General features: G+C 44.9%; 1 protein-coding gene across 1 annotated transcript; it reads right to left on the reverse strand.

The window, feature by feature from the left end:
- Positions 1–573: 573 nt before the first annotated feature.
- On the reverse strand, positions 574–21,692 carry NPEPL1 (aminopeptidase like 1). The gene is made up of 12 exons (XM_073309226.1): positions 21,489–21,692; positions 18,910–19,095; positions 17,013–17,183; positions 14,145–14,234; positions 13,231–13,312; positions 12,856–12,998; positions 11,629–11,706; positions 7,441–7,541; positions 5,719–5,842; positions 3,811–3,987; positions 2,641–2,751; positions 574–1,402 (listed from the first exon to the last, which is right to left on the reverse strand). The coding sequence occupies exons 1-12, from the start codon at positions 21,636–21,638 to the stop codon at positions 1,244–1,246; spliced, it is 1,572 nt and encodes a 523-aa protein (XP_073165327.1). The 5' UTR covers positions 21,639–21,692; the 3' UTR covers positions 574–1,243.
- Positions 21,693–24,197: the final 2,505 nt, after the last annotated feature.

Here is a 24,197-nt window from a genome sequence, read left to right on the forward strand (position 1 = left end):
TCTTTTACAAATAAAAATGTCTGAGGAGGCAGCATGCCTCCAGCGGACAGGGCACTGGACTGAGCATCAGGAGCCCCAGGGTTTCTATTTCCAGTTCTGCCAAGCTGTGAAACTCTGGGAAAGTCACTTCTCTCCTCCGTGCCTGGTTCCCCTCCCAAGATCCTGTCTGTCTTGTCTATTTAGACTAGAAGCTCCTCAGGACAGGGTCTGTCTCTCACTATGTGTGTGCACAGTACCTAGCACAACAAGCCCTTAATCTCTGTTCAGTGAATCAAGTGAGAGAATTTGGTATTCTCATTCCAGTCATTAGCAGAAGCTCCTCTGCACCTAGTCATTCAGCACAAGTGGCAGCAGCTCCTGGGAGGAAAAGAGTGCTGTGGGTCTGATCTGAAGTGCAGCAGTAGAGCTGGGTGTGAGAACTTGCACAGCGCAGTCCATTCAGACTCTCGTTTGAGGAACACCCAGTACTTTCGGAAATACAAATAATGCCATGAAGTTCCATGTTGGGATACACAAATGGCTTTAATAAACTCAGACCATGCATGTGCGAAGCAGATAGAAGCAAGCAGCCACTTTGCTTTGTAAACCAAGTTTATTCATAGTCCCACTATTTCTTTTTTTCTTTCAAAGTGAATATGTTCCGTTATCTGAAAGAGTAAGAGCGACATGGAATTGCGTTTTGGCCCACTCTTTTGTTGATTGTAATGGTCAGCAAAAGCTTAACATGCAGGTTCTGCCCCTTACTAAAATAAAAAGCCTTTTCCCATTAGACCTTCTTTGCTGCTAAGCTGAATTGCCATGGAATAAGCCGAGCCTACAGTGGTTTTTTCTTCCTCAAATAACTCTGTTGTGAGAAGCAGTGGGGCCTGTAAGAATCAATAAAACCTCATGGAAAGTAACAAAGGAAATCAGAAGGCCTGGTAAGCAAGAGTTGCAGTGGCTTATTCATGCATTAATGCACTCAGCAAGTTTTGAGAGGTGCTTTAAGGAGGACATTTCCCTCCCTCCACTAAAGCTAGCGGAGCTCAGAGATTGCAAGGTCAATGTTGTTCAGCAACTGTGTGCACAAATAGTTTAAAAAACAAAAGAATAGGCCATTTAATCAGAAATAAGTAATCGATCTCATCATGACAGTTAAAAAAAAAAAATGGCAGTTTCCCAAATGTGGTATTTTCTTTGCTTCAGAACGGATCGGTGCAAGGTGAGGTAATACAGGCGCCCCATCGGTAAGTGCTGGGGAACATTAAACAAGGCGTCGCCTTTTAGAATCTCTCTCCATCTCCTCATCTGGAGAGTCTCCATTGCATCCCAGAGGGGACACCATGTTCAGCAGAGGATCTTCAGATGCACGGCCAAACAGGGACAGCAACAAAGCCACTCCATAACCAGTAGCTCGTTCGCCCTAGAAAAAAATGGGTACACTTCAGATTTTAATATCACTTGGGTATTGCACTCATCCTCACTCTTTTCCAAGTAGAATCCAGGCACATCCAGACAGAGAGCTGACCCATGAGTCTGCTCACATTCTTGGGGTGGCATTTTCCAAAGTGCCTAGGGAGTGGGATGTCCAACTCCCTTAGCTGCTTTGGAAAATCCCACCTTTTATGCCGCACTTGGCAGAACTCTGAAGAAGCTGGCAGCGTGCTCACAGGCAGGCATTTCTGAGGGATCCTGCTGAAATGAAAGTGCTAAATAAGTGGGCACCACACATAAAGGAGAAAAACGGAGAATCCCACTAATACTTTAAGATATGCAGATGTCTAGAAACATACATTCTATTAATGCAGAAATCCCAGTCTGCTCTGTAATAATAGAAATGAACACAGCACAACATACTTTACAATGATCTTTAACATCAAAGCAAGAATGTATTCTATGAAACTGATCTACAGATGAGTTGGAAGTAGTACATGGTTGCTCTACAAGAGAAGCCTCCTCTGTTTCTCTGGAACTGTACTTTGTGGGTTAAGTTACGGCTGATATTGGTGAGTGGGTGAAGTTTGCACTCTACTGTAGTTTAGTAGGAGGCAGAGTACAGTTGATTTGCGTCAGAGAGAGACTGACAATTAATGTGTTGTATTTATCCTAACCCCTCTCACAGCAGAGAATCCACAATTCAATACCAGAGAGGAAAATCCAGCTGCACAATTTTGTTTTGTTTTTTAAAAACAGCAAAGCAGCTAGTTGGTTAGCAAGAGAAGAATGAGGGTGCAAATATCTGCTGAGGCATTGGGGGAGCAGATAGAGCCCCACAGAAATTTGACAGGCAGCCCGGACAAGCCAATCGGGAACAGACATAACAAAGCAAACCACCATGAGAGGATATTGGGCTAAATCACTTAGCACATGTTATGTACTCATTTCTTAAATCTGTAGAAGGCATTTAGTTGGGTTAAGAAAGCACATGCAGTTGAAATCAGAAATTAGACTAAGTAACATTTAGAGATTTCTTTTAAATAAAAAACCCAAATAAGTTGCCAGAATAAAGCAGTTATCTTTCTAAAATCTAGATCTCTTTGTACAGTCATTGCTTCCTACAAGAAAGCTTTTCTTTCTAATTCCCCCACCCCACAGCAGAGAGCTCTGCAAAAGCAGCAGGCAGGAAAGGTGATATTTCACACGACAAATTAACACACTCACCGCATGGACAGGTGCTGCAATGTCTATATGGACCCAGACACCAGACCAATCGAAACCAATGTGAGAAGCAATAAAGAGCCCAGCACAGGAGCTCGGAGTATTGTCTCTGTCCTGGAGAAACAATAAAAAGTTTGTTCTTGTGAGATAATTTGTCTTTAAAAATATTATTTGTCTAAAAATAACTCCTAACAATTTCTTTACATTACCCACCATTTTAGAAGAGGGGTTCTAAACCTTTTTCTTTCTGAGGCCCCCACAACATGCTATAAAAATTCCACAACCGGTCTGCGCCACCACTGTTTTTCTGCATATAAAAACCAGGACCAGCATAGGGGGCAGCAAGCAGGGCAATTGCCTGTGGCCCGGCGCCACAGGAGGCCCTGTGAAGCTAAGTTGCTCAGGTTTCGACTTCAGCCCCGGGTGGCAGGGCTTGGAGCCCTGGGCTTCAGCCCCATGTGGTGGGGCTTTGGCTTTCTGCCCTGGGTCCCAGCAAGTCTAATGCTGGTCCTGCTTGGCGGCCTTCCTGAAACCTGCTTGTGGCCCCCAGACCCCTGGCTGAGAACCACTGTTTCAGAAGACAATGTACAAATCCATCTCTCATAAGGCACTCTTAAAAGCCGTAACTTAAGGCTGGCCTTAGTATATGCCAGCAAGTTCTCAGGTATGCAAGAATGAATTAACGCCTGCTGCTCCTTTCTGGAGTTATCGGCTCTCCCCACTCAGCTGTGTTTTCTCCTTACCTCCTTTCCCCTTACTAAACAGAACCACTGTACTTTTACTGGGGCAGAAGGGGTGGGTTACACAGCCATGATGCATGTGGTAGTTAAGAAGGCAATGCAGAATCCTCCATCACACCAATTCCAACCCCCAAAACATTTTGGCACTTGTTTAGCTTAGATGTACCACGGTCAACAGCTGGAGTCACCGCAGTCAGACCTGAGGCCCAGCCTTGCTCCCTTTGTTAAAAACAGAGTTGTTTGCAAGTGTCAATGGCAGGCAGGTAGGTTGGTTTCTAAAAGCTTTTACTAACTTCCCATACATCATCTTTGTATCTTCTAGCCCCTCCTACAACTGGTGCATTATGCAGAACATGCACCGGGAGTCTGGCCTGAACAATTCTGATTAAATAAGGGAATAAAAAATAATAATAAAAAAAAAAAAACAACCTACTGCCACAGAGTTCTTCATATCAGCTACAGCAGAGGTAAATTCACTAAAATGGAGCTCAGGACAATACACAAGAGGATGGACCAGGTCTCCGCAGTTCCTGCCAGCTATAACACAGGCCTTCTCCCAATCTTCATTGTTGGTGAGGACAGCAGCATGGTATTTCCCTGTGGCAATTCCCTAGTGAGGGATAAGACACAACCGGGTAGGATTAATATGGGTTTAGTCCCAAACTCTTTAGCGGACGTGCTGGATAGAACAATTTTCTGCTCCCTACTTGGCGCTAGCAGTTGCCTGCCACAGAACATGGCTATCAATAAAATTCCCACTTAGAAAACATATCTGAAAACGAAAGAAAAAGACGGAGGTGTTATAAATAAACAGAGGGGTTCTGGGCATCATCAAAACATTTTACATTTGTGATAAGAAATCCATTTCACAGTGAAATATTCCACACTCATCTAGGCTAACACAACAGCAAACACACAAACATCTCCCTGGGGTTTCATAGCCAACAAACGATACGGCCGTATGACTACACTCCCCATGTTTGTTGGTCCAGCAATGAATAATAAATAAGATGGCTCACATGCACATAGAACCAACCTAGCATTTTGTGTCAACCACAGATAACATGGACATTGTGAATGCAGGACCCTTCATAGGAAAAGTCATTTCACCCTAGATCTGCATTTAGGTCTTGGATTCGACCTGAAACCGAGAAGCCATATGTTGTTAGTGTTTTCCACACTGGTACCATAGGGCAGACATAAGGCAAGTTTTCAAAAGGGCACTGTTACATTGGCATGCACAACCCCTGATGAATGCAAACAGCATGCTTCCAGGAACTGCCCAATTTTTCAATGAAGACTAATTCTACCCCCAGACCATCCAGGCTAGATCTCATCACAGGAACTACTGCCTGTCCACACTATCTTCTATAAAAATGTTACAGTGGTTTACAAAAGTGACATTTCAATGTCAGTTTTTACCCTTTTACTAATATATACTGTGTGTAACATATGCCCTACATTATATAACATACCTTGTAAATCAAGACTTTGCCAAATAATTAACTGCAGATGCCAGGCCAGATACTCAGCTGGTGGAAATCAGCATAGCTCCACTAACTTCTAAGGAACTAGTGTGATTTACATCAGCTGAAGGTCTGGCCCACTAATCTCAATCTCGTATAGAACTTCCAGCTCTTGCAACTGTTAAACAATATCCAGCTATAGTTACAACATCAGATAAAAATGTGCTAGGCCAAGCACAAAGTTCTCTTACCCGTCCTTGTGATGATTATAAAGCCTAACAACATTTCACTCCTTCATACAACACATGTCTTGTGCCTAAGCCAAAGTGATGAGCCAAATTTGCTAGGCTGAATTTAGAAACACCCATGTGTTCACCATTATTGATGGTTATTACCTCCAGCTCAGTAAACCCCCCAGGGACTTCACTGGGAACAGGATCAGACCATGAAAACTGACAACAGCATCTTAAACACTGGTTTAAGTTCTCTCAAGGAGAAATTGATAAAACTGTCAACTTTTGAATAATACTGGAGCATTTACATGAGTTTCATTTGTGTCTGAATAAACTTCATTTTTTTACTCAATTATGTATAAGATATAAAAGCCCACAAGGTACACAAACCATGTCTGACTAACGTAGTTATAAATGTAACACGCTGGCGAAGTGTGTCGTATTCCCCTCTGGCGGCTGGTTCATGTAGAGGATAACAGCCTTTTACTGCTGCTAGCTAACAGAGTTACTTCTCCAGCTCAAGTTGTAGAGACCTGTGGTTTGTGCAGCTTGATGTCTCCACAGACAACTTACAGTGGTGGCATGGGGCCGTTATAATAAAAAGCTGTCCTCCAGCAACCCAGAGGCTTTGCAAACAAGTACCTGAGCTCCGGTGAGAGTGGCCATGTCAAGAATGATATCAGCTCCGAGATCCTTGCACGCATATGCGACTCCATCAGCCAACACCAGCCTGCCCTCTGCATCAGTATTGTTGATTTCCACAGTTCTAGGAAGAAGACATGTTATTTAATGCAACAACGCTTCAGGTTGGGAATGACGTCTGCAAAGAGATCCTGCTCAGCAGCTCTAAGAGCCAACACTGCTGCAAAGCGAAAAATATAAAGAAAATGCATTTACTTCTTATTTGAAGCAAGGGACCCTTTCCTTTAAAGTTCCACAACAGAGCGTACCTGAGCGACTAATGCTGGCTTTATCATAGATCCTACAGTCTGCAGAGCAGGGACCATCTTTCTATTGGGTTTGTACAGTCTCTCGCACAATGGGGCTGGGATTTCTAGGCACTACTGCAACATAAATAAGAATATACACAAACAGCAACAGCTACCTATCTTCAGCTTAAAGAGCCCTAAACACTCAGGCAATCCTAACCTATTACTGGAACTGGGACTCTACAAAGCCAGGATGAAAATGGACAAAATCTGATGCTGTTCTGCTCAGAGGGGAATCAGATTATAACAATATCTTACAACGGGCTAGCCAGAAGAAAGCATCCACTTCTAAACACACAGGAAACTCACAACTACGGCTATGTGAAATAGTGGCATCAGGATTTCGGGGGGGGGGGGGGGGGGGAATGAAATTAGAGGTTTTTGTATTTTGGTTTGCACTCAGAAAAACTGTCATTTTCCAGGGAACCTGTAAAACTTTGAGGGTCTCCCCCGCAGCTGCATCTCAGGGGAAAAAAAGTTAACTCTTGTGTGAAAATGTTCTTGTGAAATGGTGAGATTTCATGCAAACAGCTACAAACTTTCAGCCAAAGACACAGGTTGTGATGTTCTATTTCATACTTTTAGGGTAGTTGCTTTCCCAATGTCATTTCCATGACTGCTCTTCAAAGAAAAGGGTGATATTTGCTCTCCCATTCAATGCTAAAAGTAAGCAGTGAATAAGAGTAGCTTTATCCCAAGCGCTTGATACAGATCCTTTAATGACAGAACAGTTGTCTGGGAATCAGGTAAGAATCCTTTATTATCGAAGCCCATTTCAGGACTTAATGAGCAGATTTTCAAGATACTGATGAAGATTTCGTTGCAAAAATTTGTCAAAAAACCTGGTTTAATTTTTTCAGATTTTGAAATTTCAAAAGGGAAAACGAGGATGAAAATTGTCATTTTCCATCCCCATCCCATTTTTCAACCAGTTCTAGCTGACAATAGAGATGTAACATGAGATTTTTACAGCATAATATTGCGTACAATAAACACCTCATAACTATCTTTTGTTTCTTTATATTCTCCAATTTAAAACTTGCTGCAGATGTTAATATTGTTTGATTTATTCTCAGTTACTTAGGTAAGGTAGCGTGGATTTCATTTGGCATGTGGCTATAGAAGGGAAATGTATCAATGATATGAGCATTTATCATTTGTATTGCGGTAGCATCTACGACCCTCGTGCTGGATCAGCACCCCGTTATGCTAGCTGCTGTACAAACACAGAATGACAACAATAAAAGGTCCTTGCCCCTCTAAGAGCTTATCATATAAGAAAATAGATTCTACAGCTATACCTGTTGTTCACTTGAATAAAGTGGAGAGACAAAGCACTACTAAACAGGTCTATGAAAGGGACAGACAATCTTACTTTCCCGAGTAAAGGACATGGATGTCATCAGGTCTTGTTGAATTAGGCCCAACAGAATTTTCAGCCAAGCAAAAAACAGCATGAAGATTGTCTTTAAAGCCCTGTAACAAGAAGAGGAGAGATGCAATTCAACATAATGTACATAGTAGTTTACTGGGACTGAAATTAATGAGGGATTATGGCTTTTAGATAGAACTATTTCCATGAAATGCATTTATCACATGCAAAATCCGGGACAAGTGGCTTCTAGCCTGCAGCGGATATCAAGATATGTAAACTCACTGGGGCAGGGACTATCTTTTTGTTCTGTGTTTGTACAATGCCTAGCACAATGGAATCCCGATCCATGACTGGGGCTCCCAGGTGCTTTGGTAATACAAATAATTAAAAAAAGACAGCGTACAAGTACATTGATTTGTAGCTTCTGAGTTTTCAGTGGAGAGATAACAAGGAACCTAACAGAAGGAAAGCAGCACATGCTGAGAGGAGAGATCTTGTGTATGTGTGTGTTAGGGAGGGGAACTAAAGCCTTTGCCATCTGCATAAATCACTGAATTCAGCCTCTTTCACTCTCTGGCACATAAAAGTTTAGTCTCTGTGGGTGTCGTTTATTTCGGACTGTTGTTGGGTTGAGTGTGCGGCGCTGGCGGGCTGTGATATACAGGAGGTCAGATTAGATGACACAGTGGTCTCTTCTGGCCTTAAGCTCTGTGACATCAGAATTAAAGTGTCTTCTGTTCAAGATGTCTGCATCACCAGAGCTGGTTGAAACTTTGTGAAATTTGATTCTTCGATAAAAATAATCTAGAAGTTTTTGCAAATTAGTTTTGCTCTTTTTGACCAGCAACTTCCAAAGCCTATTGAAGTTGATGGGTGTCTTCTAACTGACTTCCATGGGCTTTGGATCAGGCCCCTACTAAGACAAGCTCCTTATACATAAAACCAGAGTATTATTATATGAACAACAGTGGTGCAGATTTTCAAAGATGTGCTACTGCACATGTTCAACCTCAATACAGCCCTAAAGGCATCCTCAAAACACAGAGACTAGGGACATCTGGGCCAATATTTCTAGCTACTTAATCATCTCTAGCCACAAATAAAAGATTCAGATAATAAATCCTTTGAACATGACAATTATAAAGACTTGTGACAGCATGTTAAAAAGTAGTTCATGATGAATGGGCTTTTATTTTCCAATGCTTGTGTTTTCTATTACTTCTGTTTTACTCTTGAGTGATGCCAAAGACTATAACTTGGGGGCCTTTAATAAATTGCTTCCATCCCTATCACTTATGGAAATCTCATGGAAAAGCCTGTAGTAGTTATGAAGAAGGACAGATACAACAACAGTTGGTCTACAACCATTTGTAAACTGTAAGCCTTCTAAAGAGGAACCCTAAAAGGACAACTGCCTGACTACGTGGACCCCAACCGGATTGAACCAGATGCCAGAAGAGATCTGCAGGAAGGTCGATTCTCCAGACAAGCTGAGTGACCTTACTGCCCATTATCTGTTCATTGCCCTGCAGGGCCTAGTTATAATTAGCAATCTCCCTGTAGAGAACATGCCAATGCCTCCTGACTTTAAGAAATTCCACTATGGAGACTTCATTTGGAAGACGACTGGGAGTCCTAGAGTATGGTATTCACGTGTGTCAATGCATCACTTCCCATCCCATACCAGTCTACTGCAGGGTTTCTCACACCTCAACGTCCATAAGAGACAAGATACTTGTCCATCCAGTCCACAGGTCCTATCCAATATAGCAATTCCTATGGTTTCCCCACTTCTAAATGGTACCATAAGGTGACTCACAACAAAAAAGAATTATCACGGTGTGGTCTCGTATTTTGCTGTGAGCTACAAGGCATACTCTTAGGAGCTGGCAAATAATTTGTATTTTCCATTCCCTCTTTTTCTCTCTTTCTGATTAAGTCCCACTCTGTTTTTTTCTGGTTTATAACCACTTTATATTTGTGTTTTGTTTGATGACATTTTAGAATATATCATTGTTTTCATGTGTACAACATGCCGAGTACCCTGGGATGGGGGGGGGGCTTTTTTAGTGGGGGAGAAGGAGGAAAGTGTGGCAGCTGTGTCTTAATAAATAAATAAATCTGCTTTGATCCCCTTTCACAATTTTCAACAGCACCAGCTGCTTTTAAAAGAAGCAAACTCTCGGTTGCGTCAGAGGTCAGTTTCACTAGGGATCTTTTGATAAGCTTCACCTGCTAGAGACGCCAGGACTTGCTGAGCCAGCTCATGGTCTTAAGTCCAAAGGGCTAATCCAAGAGTTAGATTGGCTCTTTGTACGTTGTAAAATAAAGCCAACAACCATTCCTACAAACCGACGGCAGCAGGGAACCATCAAATTAGCTCACACACAAGAGCTGGGGTACTTTGCAAACAAAGGGATACAAGAGACACTGTGCTAACCAGAACCCCCTGCTGGGCAAAGTTGGTCTGCATGACAAAAAGCTGTTCTATTCATTTTCCATAAAAGGAATTCCACCAAGCGGGTGTATATTTACTCCTCTAAATAGGAAATGCAGCTAAACTAATGCTGAGAAAGGTGGACATTCCATCCCATTATCAAATGTCCCCTGACAGATGACTGAATCCTTTTGGTTACTTTTGCAGGCTCTACACGTTGCTTTTAAAATACCTTAAATGAGTAACAAAAATGAATACTCCTCTACTGTCCAAACTACAACTTTGAAGATAGCTTCTTTTTGGGCTTATTTACCTTACATTTATTCTAGACATTTTAAAACTAGGCAATAGGATCTTGGAGTTTAAAAATATGCAGGCCTGGATTTTCTGAGCAATACAACAGCCTTTGCAGGCTTAATTTGCCCAGACTAATTTTACTGCCATATTGCACAGTCATAGTAATTGTGTGTGAAAATGACCAGCCATTTCCATGCACATTTATCACGATTGTGAGCAATAACTGCACACAATTAGGCAACACAGGCACTTGTAAATCTTTGGTGCACAATCACTGAGGAATACTTAGTATAAAACTAAGTCAAGTTGTCAGGTTGACGGCAGACACGGCTTTTGTAGTCCCATTGGAGTGCTGTGAAAATTCTGCCTTGTCCTTTGGAATTGTGTGTGTGAGAGATTTAAACTATTTGAGGCATGAGAGTTACAGAGCTAGCAGCTTCACGTAAGTTGCTCCTTGCAAATTTGCTTCCAACTGCAAGTCTCTGCAGATAACTATGAGGTTTATAGTCCCTCAACATCAAACGCTCCTGTTATGGCCAAACACACAGCTAAAGTCATAGTAAATTGCTGCGAAATGGAAGTTTGGCACCTGACCACCTCCTGGACAGATCTTCTCTTAGACCTATATGTTAATCCACAGCAGCAAATGTTCTTTGAACCCTGGATATTTCTTGGAGGCAAGGGTGACTCCATCAGCAAGACTTACAGTGACTGGATTTGTGGTGAAAGCTGAATCCCTCTGGCAGCATCCATGCTAGGTTTATTATTATTACTCAGAAGGGTTCCCAATATTTCAAGGTTTGGCTTTATGTTGGTGTCCTTCTACCTTCTGGCCACAGCAGCAAACCAAAAGCCAGCTCCTTGTAAGACCATAAACTGGGGAAAGATAAGCCTGTTTTCCCAGTGTTCATACCTTATCTACCTGTTTGCTGACAATAAGGAAAACACCCAATGCCCTCACCTGAGGCAGATGATTAACAGCATATGACAACACTACATAACAATAGCGCAGGAAGAGAAGAGCAACACTCTTGCATTGTTATGTAGTGCTAACACAAAGACATTATTCTTCTCAGCAACAGCAGCTACCAACAATTCTGCAGAATGGATGTGACCTAAGAACTAGCATCAATGAAATCCTCAGGATAGGAGCATATTTAGCAACTTACATATATAGGTTCCGGTTTGGGAAAGTGGTTTCCCGAATCGGGGCCCTAGTGCTTTACAAACATTAATTCCCAAGACCCCAGTGATGTATGTAGAACAGCAACCTCCCCATTTTACAGAGACAGGCACTGATCTGTAGCAAGTTGTCCAAGGCAACTAACAGAACTCTGGCGCTCCTAGGCCCCAGTCCAGGGAACGCACCACTAGACAAGACGGCATCTTCTTGGGAATACGTAAACTTAGGCAAGAATTCTGATCTAAGTTATGTTGACTAAGATTTCACTTACTTGCTTTACCGTGGCTTTGAAGGCACCCAAAACAGCAGCTGCTCCGCCACAGTCACGTTTCATGCCAGGCATAGTGGTCTATTTAAAACAGAAATATATATATTTTTGTGTGTGTTTGCGTGAGCGCGAGAAGTCAAAAACATAAGGAAGAGTCACAGTTTTAGTCCCTGTTAAAACTAGAATCCCTGATGCAACCTTACCTCTCGTCTTGTGAGGGCTTGTCTACAATACACAGATCAGGAGGGTCTCTCACCCTGTGTGAAATTACAATCACTTTCCAAGTGTTAACTCTTGCTCTGCACCTTAAACTTTTAAGACACAAAACGTACAAATGCTATTGCTAACCCAGTGAAAATGAACTGCTTGCACTTTTTTGCTACACAAGCGAAGCTTTCACAACATGATCTGCATCCTCGACAAGCCAATTTTATGTTAAATACAGTCAATTCTCCAGACGTTGTTTCTGTCTGGCTCTTACTGGATCCTGTTTTAAAACTGAAAATACTAAACTTCTGTTGCTATTTCAGTATATAAAGTTAACAGGCTGCAATGTTCTCTATGGGCCTGACATGAGTTAAAGTTGATGAGTGTCTTTCCATTGACTTGGAAGGGCTTAGGAGCAGACTTTGTGTTCAGGAACGAAGGCCCTTCAATTCTGGCTTTCTTCTAATGCAGCAAATTACTGCAGGAGGAAAATACCAGCAATTTAACTGCCACATGTAAATACCAGCAATTTAACATGCCACTTTGCCACATGTTCCCAGACTCTTATTTGCCACTTTCACCCTTACAGCTTGTTTACAGATATGCAACCGTGCACATGGGAAGGATCAAGTACAAGTGTTTAACCCAAAAGAAAAACAGCTCATTTTCCATGGACATTTCTGACATAAATTATCCACTTCAACTTTATCACAAGCAAAGATGGAAGCAGGACACTGGGTACGTCTACGCTGCAATCAGAGCTGTGAATGCAGCACATGTAGACAGACCTGAGCTAGCTTTGACCCAGCTAGCACAAAAACAGTAGTCAAACCATGGGCTATCTGTTCCTGTCCTGGGTACGCAGTGGAGAGACATGCTGCAGAATGTGCTGCTGTAGCTTAACTGCTCTTGTCATTTGACATAGCTAGAAGGAAGCTAGTTCGAATACATCTGCACGTGCTGACTGAAGTGTAGACGTTCCCCCAGCCACCTATTCTATCTACAGATACAGCATTTACATACCTTTCCCTTAATGCTGAGGCCTCCGGTGTCATACACAATGCCTTTCCCAACCCATGCGATGGTTTGTGTAGCACCATCCGGGGTGTGACTGAGTACAGCTAGGGCAGGTGGATGCACAGCTGCTTTGCCAACTCCATAGATACCTGGAAAAGAAAGATTGAAAAACCCGAGTTGTTGTTAGGGAACTCTGTGGGGGGTGGGGTGGGGGGGGGAATGTATGGCACTGTGTTCTGTTTGAACCAGCCTGGGGTTATACAGGGAATTTCAGGGCTATAAAATTGTGCCCAATTTGTGTAAACAACAAAAGTCATAATGAAGTGGACGTTATCCTGAAGTAAACTGAAGATGAAAGACTGAGCTTTCAGCAAGACATACCTCCAAATCCCTTCTCATTCAGCTCCTCATCACGAATAATGGTTGGAACAATCCCAAGATCCTTGCCAACTTTTTTGATTTCCTGTAAGGTTATCATAAAAATATATATATATAAAATTAAAGAATAATAATTAGCCAATGTTGATTAGAATGTACATGTGTCTTTCCAAAGCTAAAGATGCCCACCCACACATCCACTGTGTGCAAAGCCACAAAACGTACAAGATCTTGGGCCTGATGCTGATCTCTTGATAGTGTAATTCTTTTTACTTCAGCGGAGATACCACTGATTTATGACAGCGTGAGGGCTGACTCTGGCCTTTAAGTTCTGATCGAGAGAGGAGCTTTTAAATAGGAAGGTCAGCCAGCCTCCACAGAAGGCACTTGCCTATAATCAGGCCATGATGAAATAGAGAAGGAAAGTTAATGCTCTCAAAAACTTTGCATAATAGTAAACTAATTTTCACATATGGCTCCTTTCACCCTATCGGAAACACTTTACAGTGATAACTAAATAGCATTCCCTTTTCATGGATGGGAAACAAGTGGCTAAGGGCCTCATTTCCAAAAGAGGGCAGCACTGTAGAATCAGTGGGAACTGTGAGCATCCAGTACCTCTGAAATATCAGCCTTAAGTGACCTGTCCAAAAATCACGGAACAAGCCAGTGGCACAGTCAGAAAGAGAATCCAGCTTTCCGGACTCGTGATCTAACTGTTTAACTGGGCTTCCCTCAAACTCACCAGTGCTCTTGAGCTGCAAAAGGGTCCATTAATGACAAGCCTGTAGCAGCTTCTTGGGGATGCCTGCCATCATTCACACTGCACAAGACTTCACTAAGAGATGCCAGCATTATTTCTAGACTGTGACATTCAAGACAGACTTCCAATAAGCAACCCTGTTGTAATCACCAACCTCCAGGAAGCTGTTAGTGTTCATCTCATTGCATGGAGTGTCCACAATGCGAGCAGCCAGCCTCACCCCTTCTGTAGCACTTGCCAAACACTGGAAATAAAAGAGATGGAAGGCACAGACAAACGAGAGTTGGCTGACTAATTGCACAATGCTGCACAGAAATTGGGTTCAGTGTAAAGACAAAGATGTGCAGTTCCCCGATTCCCAACTGCAAAAGATCCTTGTTCAAGTCCAACACTCTTGCACTGCCTGTGCTTAAACTCCAATTAATTATGCTGTGCCTTAAGGAAACTGAATTCCGTTTCAGCATGAATTGACAGCACAACGTAACAGTCTTTTTCACTGTCCTATTGAACAATTACAGTGCAATGTGAAGTTACGAATGCAATGGAGAGGGCATGAAACCGATTCATATAACCAAGGGCTCACATAAACGGTGGGCTGCTTATGCTGGAAGCCTATGGAAATGATACAGTCCAGGGATTGGCAACCTTTGGCATGTGACCCGTCAGGGAAAGCCCCTGGCGGGCCGGGCCAGTTTGTTTACCTACCACGTCCGCAGTTTTGGCCGATCACAGCTCCCACTGGCTGCGGTTCACTGCTCCAGACCAGTGGGGGCTGCGGGAAGGGCGGCCAGCTCATCCCTTGGCCTGTGGCACTTCCCTCAGCCCCCATTGGCCTGGGACGGCAAACCGCGGCGAGAGCCACGATCGGCTGAACCCGTGGACGCGGCAGGTAAACAAACTGTCCCGGCCTGCCAGGGGCTTTCCCTGATGGGACGCATGCCAAAGGTTGCCGATCCCTGATCTAGTTTTTTGGAGGGGAGGCTGTGGAGTTGATTAACTCTGGAGGCTTCAACGCTGAAGTTTACTATAGCAATACATTCTACATGGGCTCCACCTTAAACCGGCCCAGACAAAGGAGATGGTGCAGAACAGAGAGGCCTGCCTGGTGAGTGGTGTGTCCCAAAGGAAGCACGAGACATCAGTGCTCTGGGGTCTGCACGAGCCATCTCATATTTTCTGGGCTGAATTTACAGAGTGAAATCCTAGCCTCACTGAAGTCAATGAGAGTTTTTTCACTGAACTCAGTTGGGGAAAAGGGGTCAGGATTTCACTCTAGGGCAGTGGTTCTCAAACGTATTTGATCGCGCCCCCCTTCTGTGTGTCTGTAGTAGCTTATGACCACTTGCCACCAAGTACATATACTGATAAAAAAAATCCACATGCAACTCACTCAATATCAAAAACAGAGAAGGTGCAGATTCAAACAAAGCCATTTAAGTATATAGCAATACCATACCATGCCAGCCTTACTTCTGCACTGCTACTGGCAGAGAGCAGCAACTGCTGGCCGGATGCCCAAGTTTGAAGTCAGCGCTGCTACCAGCGGCTCCTCATATCCCCCGCCCCCCACCCGCAGAATGTATTCAGCGCCTCTGGGGGGGCCATACCCCAGTTTGAGAACTTCTGCTCTAGGGGTTGGTTTTGAGCCATAAAGTGGCTTGGGCCCTGTCTCCCTGACGGGGTCCGTTTTCATTACTCATATGATAACACTTAGTCCTGCCATGAGTTCAGGGGACTATACCTCTCAACGTCCCTTTCAGTCTTATGATTCTATGGTTTTCTCATTTGGGGTGAGGAGCAGCTGCTGTTACCCGACTGCCTTATATTGTACTATACTGTCACAGCAAAGATGCTCAGAGCTTGGGAAAGCCACTTTAAAAAAGAAATAAACACCACTATATCCTGCCCTTAGCCAATCTATGAATACTTCCTTGCCATCCTTGCGAAAACTGATTAGCTGGGGTGGCATGACTTTGTGTTGTGTAGCTAATCCAGCTCGCAGGTCAGGGCAGAAGCAAAGGCAGACGCTAGAAAAAATTTTAACTGATCTTCTGACAGGGACAACCGTCAGCTCAGAGACACTAGTCAACCTAGGCCTCTTCTGCTCCACCACAGCCAAAAACATGGTTGAGGGGTTCCTACAACTAATCAAGTGATATGCTAAATTCATGCTGTATAATACAGACTTGCAACTCAACTCTATTTCCCTAGTGCAGAGGTTCTCAAACTGTGGGTCGTGACCTCTCAGGGGGTCACGAGCAGTCAGCCTCCACCCCCAAACCCCACTTTGCCTCCAGCATTTATAATAGTGTTAAATACAAAAAAAAGTGTTTTTAATTTATAAGGGGGGGAGGGTTGCACGCATAGGTTTGCTGTGTGAAAGAGATCACCAGTACAAAAGTTTGAGAAACATTGCCCTAGTGTCACATTTCTGGCTACAAAGTTTCACTGGGAGAATAAAACCATGAGGTGATGTAATGTCACATATAAATACCATAGGCCACATTCTGGCCCCAAAACATTCAGTTTCTGGTGACTTCAACGAGAGATGCACTTATGTAACCAATGGTAGAATTCAGCGTCATAAAAGCAGGATAAACTTACTATAACTTCCTTTGCCTGGAAACACATGCACATGCCTGATTCAATGCAATATTAGGCCATAGGTTAAAATCTATTACTTGCACCCAAGACAAATATTATAGAAGTGAAGTCTCTTTGTGTGATGTGTTTGTACAGTTCTCCGAGGACACAGCAGTCTGACCCCTAATTGAGATCTTTAAGTATCTCTGCAAAAATATCTTCAATATTACTAATTCTGAATGCTATAAAGTTATATTCACACAAGTGATAATAAAACTGAATTGATCTGTGACCATTTCTTATCTTGGGTGCTGCAGATATTCTACATTCATTAGATACTGAATGGTAATTCATATCAGTGTAACAATTCTGAACGAAAACTGGGCTGGATATACAAGGAGCAACGTGACAGCTAACTGAGGGAAAATCTGTAACTTACTTTAAGCGTTGCCACTTCTATGGGCCCATTGTTCTGTCCAACCAGGAAAAACTCCACAGTTACAGTTTTCTTCTCTGTGCGCCTAGAGGCACTGGACCGGTGCGTAAACAGTGGGAAAGCCCTGGCTAGCGCACAAGCCGAGGCAAAGACTTCAGAGCGCTCACAGACCATCTGAAATACCAGCAAGAAGACAAATGGGTCACAAAGTGTTAGAAGGGGATGAAACCGGATTATGGGGTCTGTTATCCTTGATAAGAGTGCCAGTGACAGAAAAGAGAAGGAGCTCAGGCCTGGCCTATATGCAGACTTTAAAGTAGTTGAACTATTTCAGTTAGGGACTGATTTTTTTCCTGAAATAGTTATACTGGTATAACCCCTCGTGTGGACACAGTTATACTGGGATAAAGGGCCTTAGACCAGTCTTGCTTCTTCCGCTTCCCATACGGGGATAAGCTGTACTGCAGGACCCTGTAGCACTTTTATCCAGGTGTAAGTATGTCCACACTGGGGTGTGTGTACTAATTTAATTACATTGCTGTAATCAAAGCGTTTCAACGTTAGTGCATAGTCAAAGCCTAAGAAGCGTGGGAATTGCCCTTCTATTTTCCAAGCACACTGACAGAAAATTACTACTATGGCTAAGGCTAAATATTAACTTCAGGCTCTTGATACATGCAGTAGATTCTTGAAGTTTACACTAGGAATGGGAAATGGAAAACTGTTTTAGAGAAATTCTACAAACGTTAACTCAGACAGAACAGACTTAGACCAACTGGCCTCCCAACTAATTTTTCATGTGACGAGTGCTGTAGATAGCCTAATAGTTTATCTAGAGAAAGTTTCATTACTGACAGTAACCTGAAAGACACCTTCAAACTGGTCTACAGGAGATTCCTATCAAATTAAAAAGTCTCTCCAGCTGCAGCAGTTTAACTAAATCCTTATCTAGACTAGGATTTAAGGTCTGACAATAGCAGGTGTTAGCTAACACGTTTTAAGAGTCTAGTGTAGACAAGACACATTGCCTCTAATATGTCCTAACCTGGTTGTGTAGCATGTATTAAAGGCAGGAGGCTGCTTCTACATTATACTTTTAAAACACACTCGCAACTATGTGTTAACGTCACACCTTAGATCTCGTCTAGACAAGGCATCTATTGCTGCAAACACTTTGTTTGGACTCTTATTCCAGATGAAGAGTGCATTCAAAAACAGAGTAAAAAACATTCTTAAAGTGATTTAGTTAAACTGGTGCTCACCTTGTGCACAGACTAGCTCTTCCACTTAGTCCTTGGCTATGCTAGAAAGTTGTACCACATTATGGGTATGTCTACACTGCAGCTGGGAGCATGCCAACAGTGGAGCAGCATGCCAACAACAGGTCCAGGGGGTCCAAGCGGGTTTGTACTCAGGTGGCTAGCCTGAGCCACTGCCCATGCTACCCCCCAGATACGCTGCTTTTTAGCGCATTAGCTAGAGCAGAGCTACCGTGTCTGTCTACCTGCACTGGGAAACACCTTCCCAGCTGCAGTGCAGAAAAACCCTGTAACTATACCAGCAGAGTTATACCTAAGCAACCAACCCCTCCTAGCACAGATGCAGTCATATTGCTATAAAGTGCTATATACTAGTATAGCTAGCCCAACATGGAAAAGGGAACAAACTATGCCAGTATAAATCTTCTTTATGGTGGTATAATTGTGTCCACACTAGGGCTTTTATTGCTTTAACTGTTTTAGTAAAAAAACAAACAAATAAAAAACCCCAGCCCTCCCTGAATGAAATAATTTTATAACTTTCAAGTACAGACCAGGCCTTCTACAGATCAGACTTCCTCGAATACAGGAAAATGCTTAACTTGGCTTTTTACCAAAGGTACTTTCTAACTGTCACTTACAACAATACATCTGTTGATGCCTCCTGGAAGACAGTTTCGAACAAGGCGGGTGATGAAGTGAGCTGCAGAAGGGCTATTGTGTCTGCTAACTCTGGAAGGTAAAGCAGCTACGGTGGCATAGTTCAGGTAGAGGGGACAGTTGTCGGTAGGATTTGGATTCAGAGTGCTTAATGCAGCCTGCCATATCTGAGAGGAAGAGAAAGGGAAACAGATTAAAAACAAAGAACTGCAGGACAACACTTTTCTATCAGTCTCACTCTTGGTATTTCTGATGGATTGCCCAACTGTAATATTCAGGTGCGGAAAGTGTAGAACGATGCACCTGAGTTTAAATACAGTATCCACATGCAGCTTTTTAAATGATGTTTTTATACACACAATTTAAATATGGAAAACCAATTTGTTAATCAGGAAGATACATACTTCCACAGGCAGTGCAAGTTATGTTTGATACTACATTAAACATGGAAACAGGCCATTTTATATAATAGCTATTCAAAGCCTTTTTAATTAAAACTGTTTTAATAGTGATAAAAAGCTGGTTTGATTTATTAGCATAGAATATACAGCTATTTCACATGGCCATTTAATTAAAAAAGGAGATGAGAGCCAATTGTTCTTCACAAGAGACACACAGTCCAATCAAGAACTGCCACACATCTAGCAAGCTAAAAACCATAATGCAAAAATATTTGTGGTTGTCCCATAATTTTTAAAAAGTCATTAGGAGCATGAAAATAAAAGCAGATCTACATATTCCATCCAAACAGCTGGGGGGGGGGGGGGGAGAAAACCACAGGATATGTTTCACCCTTTCCTGAAAATTCGATTTAGGTCTCAAGCTTGCCATTTGGCATGCAAGAATATATATTTCAATAATTACATTAGTTACAATATCCTCACCTGGCACTGCTAGAACACCCGTGACCTCAAAGGAACATAAAGCACTTTACACCCATCAAAGCAGAGGGAAGGTAAGATCAGTTCTACATTTTAAGTTGCAAGCACATGGCAAATCCCACAGAACTTCCAGCACAACAACAGACTCCTGCCAGAAGTTGCTGTCTCAACTGTTGTGCCTGGAAGCCCTACAGACCCCTCTACTGGGAAAATGACCTGCCATGTGTCTCTCAGCCGGGAGGGGGGATTCCTTTGAGGAGGGGCTATTTTAAGGTTCATTTAAAGCATCATTCATTGAGAAGCAAAGGATTTTGCTTTGTGGGTTTCAAGGAAACATTTAAAATCTCATTTCACTTGAGAGGGCCCTGCTAAGCCCTCCTTCCCCACAACACTCTGCCCCCAGCCCCAATCCCCTGTATGGGGCTGCAAGAAGCAAGGAAACCACACCACCATCTTAGGCAGGGCTCTGAGGCCCCCTTCACCAGAAACTGCTCTCCTAGGACAGGCAATCATAGCTAGTCGCTTCCAGTCACAGCAACTGTATTTCTGCTCAGAAAACACATGAAGGTGCAGGGTCAAACACCCTGTGATTTCCTTCCCAGTCCCCACCCTGCAGCGGCAGGCTCAACCAGCTGCAAAGCCAGGAGATTAGAGCGGAGTGCAACTCACCCTGGAAGACGACGATGCTCTGATGGAGCCCAGGCACAGAGGGATTGGGTAGAGACTACTCCCAGAAGGATGCTCATTCAAATGACAAGCCCCCCAGGGATTTTTAGCCCAGGGGGCTTAAACACCCCCCCCAAAGGGGGACTATGCACCCCCCAGAACACCCAAGCCAAACCCCACTCCAGGAGGGAATCATGCACCTTAAGCCCTCCAGAGTCTCCCTCCACACACACACAGGGGCCCAATCATGCACTTGGCAGTCCGGTGGAATGAGTAACCCAGGGGAAAGAAACGGGGAAAATAATCAGTCTTGACCCTAAAGAAACCCAGCCCTGGGCAGGGGCGCTGGAACCATTTGTAGAGTGGGGGTGCTGAGGGGCATTAAATCAAATTTCAAACCCTGTATGTGCGGGAATCCATTTGAAGCCAGGGGTTGGGGCAGCAGCTCCTGCACCTTTGCCCCTGTGGAGCTGGGGGAGACCAAACGCCCTGCGGCCCTGGAGAAAAGGGGCCCTAGAGAGGAGCGGGAACGTGCGTCCTGGCGCCCAGGGAGACAGCATGCACCCCGCAGCCCCGGGGGGAAGTCGGGGGGGATCGCGCATCCCGCAAGGGGGGGCACCGTGCACCCCGTAGCTCCGGGGAGAAGTCGGGGGGCGCGAATGGAGCACCCCGCAGCCCCGGGGGGACACCGTGCACCCCGCAGCCCCGGGGGGAAGTCGGGGGGGATCGCGCATCCCGCAAGGGGGGGCACCGTGCACCCCGTAGCTCCGGGGAGAAGTCGGGGGGCGCGAATGGAGCACCCCGCAGCCCCGGGGGGACACCGTGCATCCCGCAGCCCCGGGGGGGAAGTCGGGGGGGGCGCGAATAGAGCACCCCGCAGCCTCGGGGGGAAGTCCGGGGGGGCGCGAATAGAGCACCCCGCAGCCCCGGGGGAGTCGGGGGGGGGGGTTGCGAGGGACACGGAGCAGCAGTCAGCGAGCTGCGGGGGAATCGTGCCCCCGGCCCGGCCTCACCTCCTCGCTGACTCGTGGCTGCAGCTTGCCCCGCAGCTGGGCCCAGGGCAGGCGATGCAGGTTGTGCAGCTGGCCCAGCACGAGCAGCGGGCGGCTCTGCGGATCCGCCTCCCCGGCGCTGGCCTGGAACTCCAGCTGCACGTTCGCCATCTTCCCGCCCGCCGCCCCGGCCCGGCAGCCTCCCCGCGCAGCGCCGCCGCGGGCGCCCCCTGCGGCCGCGCCGGGCACAGCCGCGCTCCCCGGGGCGGCGCGGGGGCACGTCCCTCCCGTGAGTTCTGGCTTGCAGCGAGCTCAGCCGTTCGCAGCGCCCTCATAGAATCATAGAATATCAGGGTTGGAAGGGACCCCAGAAGGTCATCTAGTCCAACCCCCTGCTCGAAGCAGGACCAATTCCCAGTTAAATCATCCCAGCCAGGGCTTTGTCAAGCCTGACCTTAAAAACCTCTAAGGAAGGAGATTCCACCACCTCCCTAGGTAACGCATTCCAGTGTTTCACCACCCTCCTAGTGAAAAAGTTTTTCCTAATATCCAATCTAAACCGCCCCACTGCAACTTGAGACCATTACTCCTCGTTCTGTCATCTGCTACCACTGAGAACAGTCTAGAGCCATCCTCTTTGGAACCCCCTTTCAGGTAGTTGAAAGCAGCTATCAAATCCCCCCTCATTCTTCTCTTCTGCAGGCTAAACAATCCCAGCTCCCTCAGCCTCTCCTCATAACTCATGTGTTCCAGTCCCCTAATCATTTTTGTTGCCCTTCGCTGGACTCTCTCCAATTTATCCACATCCTTCTTGAAGTGTGGGGCCCAAAACTGGACACAGTACTCCAGATGAGGCCTCACCAATGTCGAATAGAGGGGAACGATCACGACCCTCGATCTGCTCGCTATGCCCCTACTTATACATCCCAAAATGCCATTGGCCTTCTTGGCAACAAGGGCACACTGCTGACTCATGTCCAGCTTCTCGTCCACTGTCACCCCTTGGTCCTTTTTCGCAGAACTGCTGCCTAGCCATTCGGTCCCTAGTCTGTAGCGGTGCATTGGATTCTTCCATCCTAAGTGCAGGACCCTGCACTTATCCTTATTGAACCTCATCAGATTTCTTTTGGCCCAATCCTCCAATTTGTCTAGGTCCTTCTGTATCCTATCCCTCCCCTCCAGCGTATCTACCACTCCTCCCAGTTTAGTATCATCCGCAAATTTGCTGAGAGTGCAATCCACACCATCCTCCAGATCATTTATGAAGATATTGAACAAAACCTTCCCCAGGACCGACCCTTGGGACACTCCACTTGATACCGGCTGCCAACTAGACATGGAGCCATTGATCACTACCCGTTGAGCCCCGGGGGAGGCGGCTGGTTAGGAACAAATAAAATCACCCCTCCTGGACCCCCCCGCTTTTTTTTTTGGGCTGAAAAATTCTGAAATTCAAAATGACAAAGGCCTGGCTGGGATGATGTAGTGGCGTTGGTCCTGCCTTGAGCGGTGGGTTGGACTCGATGATCTCCTGAGGTCTCTTCCAACCCTCCTCTTCTGTGATTCTATGAAACGTTTCCAGCTGCCCCTAGGCCAAGCGACAGGCAGCAGCTCAGGCTTCCTGCTCCCCGTGTGTAAGAGGCTGGATGAGGGGCAAGGGAGAGCGTCGCGCTGGGATGGGTTTGGAGAGCAAGAGAAATGTGTGACCTGCATCTGGCTGGGGAGCGGTTGAGCTTTTGCAGCCTTTGGTCACAGGGGTTAAAGAGAGGCCTTTCTGTGGGGAGAGGGGATCACAGGTCAAGAAGGGGAAACGCCTTGGATGGTTTGACCACAAGGACAAACATCTATGACAGCCTAAGACCACAACCAGTGATCAGTCAGCACACTTGGGCTAAGGGCATCTGGTGGTGCCAAGAACCCCCAGCCCAGAGGATAGCTTGCGGGGGTCTGTGAGTGGATAGGATGCTGCCCCAGGAACTGTGGGGCTTTGCGAGCAGGACCTAGGCCAGTCTAGTAAGTGAAGACAGAGTGATGGAGGAAGAAGAGAAACATATCTGTGGTGTACCTTCAAGGAAGAGAGGAATCATTTAGAGAGGAAGAAGGGTAACAAGATGGAAGCTAATATAAAAGAACATTTGGGGTAAATACACATTCAAACATTTCAGAGTAAAAACAGGTTGTGGACTAGTTTCCTAAAGGAAGTGGGAAAACTTCATTGCTTGGGATATTTAAATACAGGCTTGATAAAGCAACATGGCCTAGCAGAGGATGGCGTACATCTAGGGGGCTTCAGCTTTTCTGTAGTGGGAGGGGATCTCCCTCCTATTGAGCTGGGACACCCTTCCAACACTATCTTAAGGGCAGAGTGGTCCTAGTTGTGGCCCCAGGCTGAGAAATCCTGAGTGAGATGATCTAACATGTTTTTGCATTTAATGTAACTTTCAATAAATATACTAAGATTTTTTTAAAATGGTTTACTTATACATTACAAACTCCACAGATAAATTCATATTTTGGGGAAATGAATGGAAGTTATTAGCACTGATTCCAGCTACCATCCACCTACAATGAAAAATATGCACCCTTTATAAAAGGAAAAGGAGCTACAGCTCACGAAAGCTCATGCTCAAATAAATTGGTTAGTCTCTAAGGTGCCACAAGTACTCCTTTTCTTTTTGCGAATACAGACTAACACGGCTGTTACTCTGAAACCTGTCTTTATAAAAGGAA

Source organism: Lepidochelys kempii, chromosome 13, assembly GCF_965140285.1.
Source record: "Lepidochelys kempii isolate rLepKem1 chromosome 13, rLepKem1.hap1, whole genome shotgun sequence".
NCBI classification, from domain to species: Eukaryota; Metazoa; Chordata; order Testudines; family Cheloniidae; genus Lepidochelys; species Lepidochelys kempii.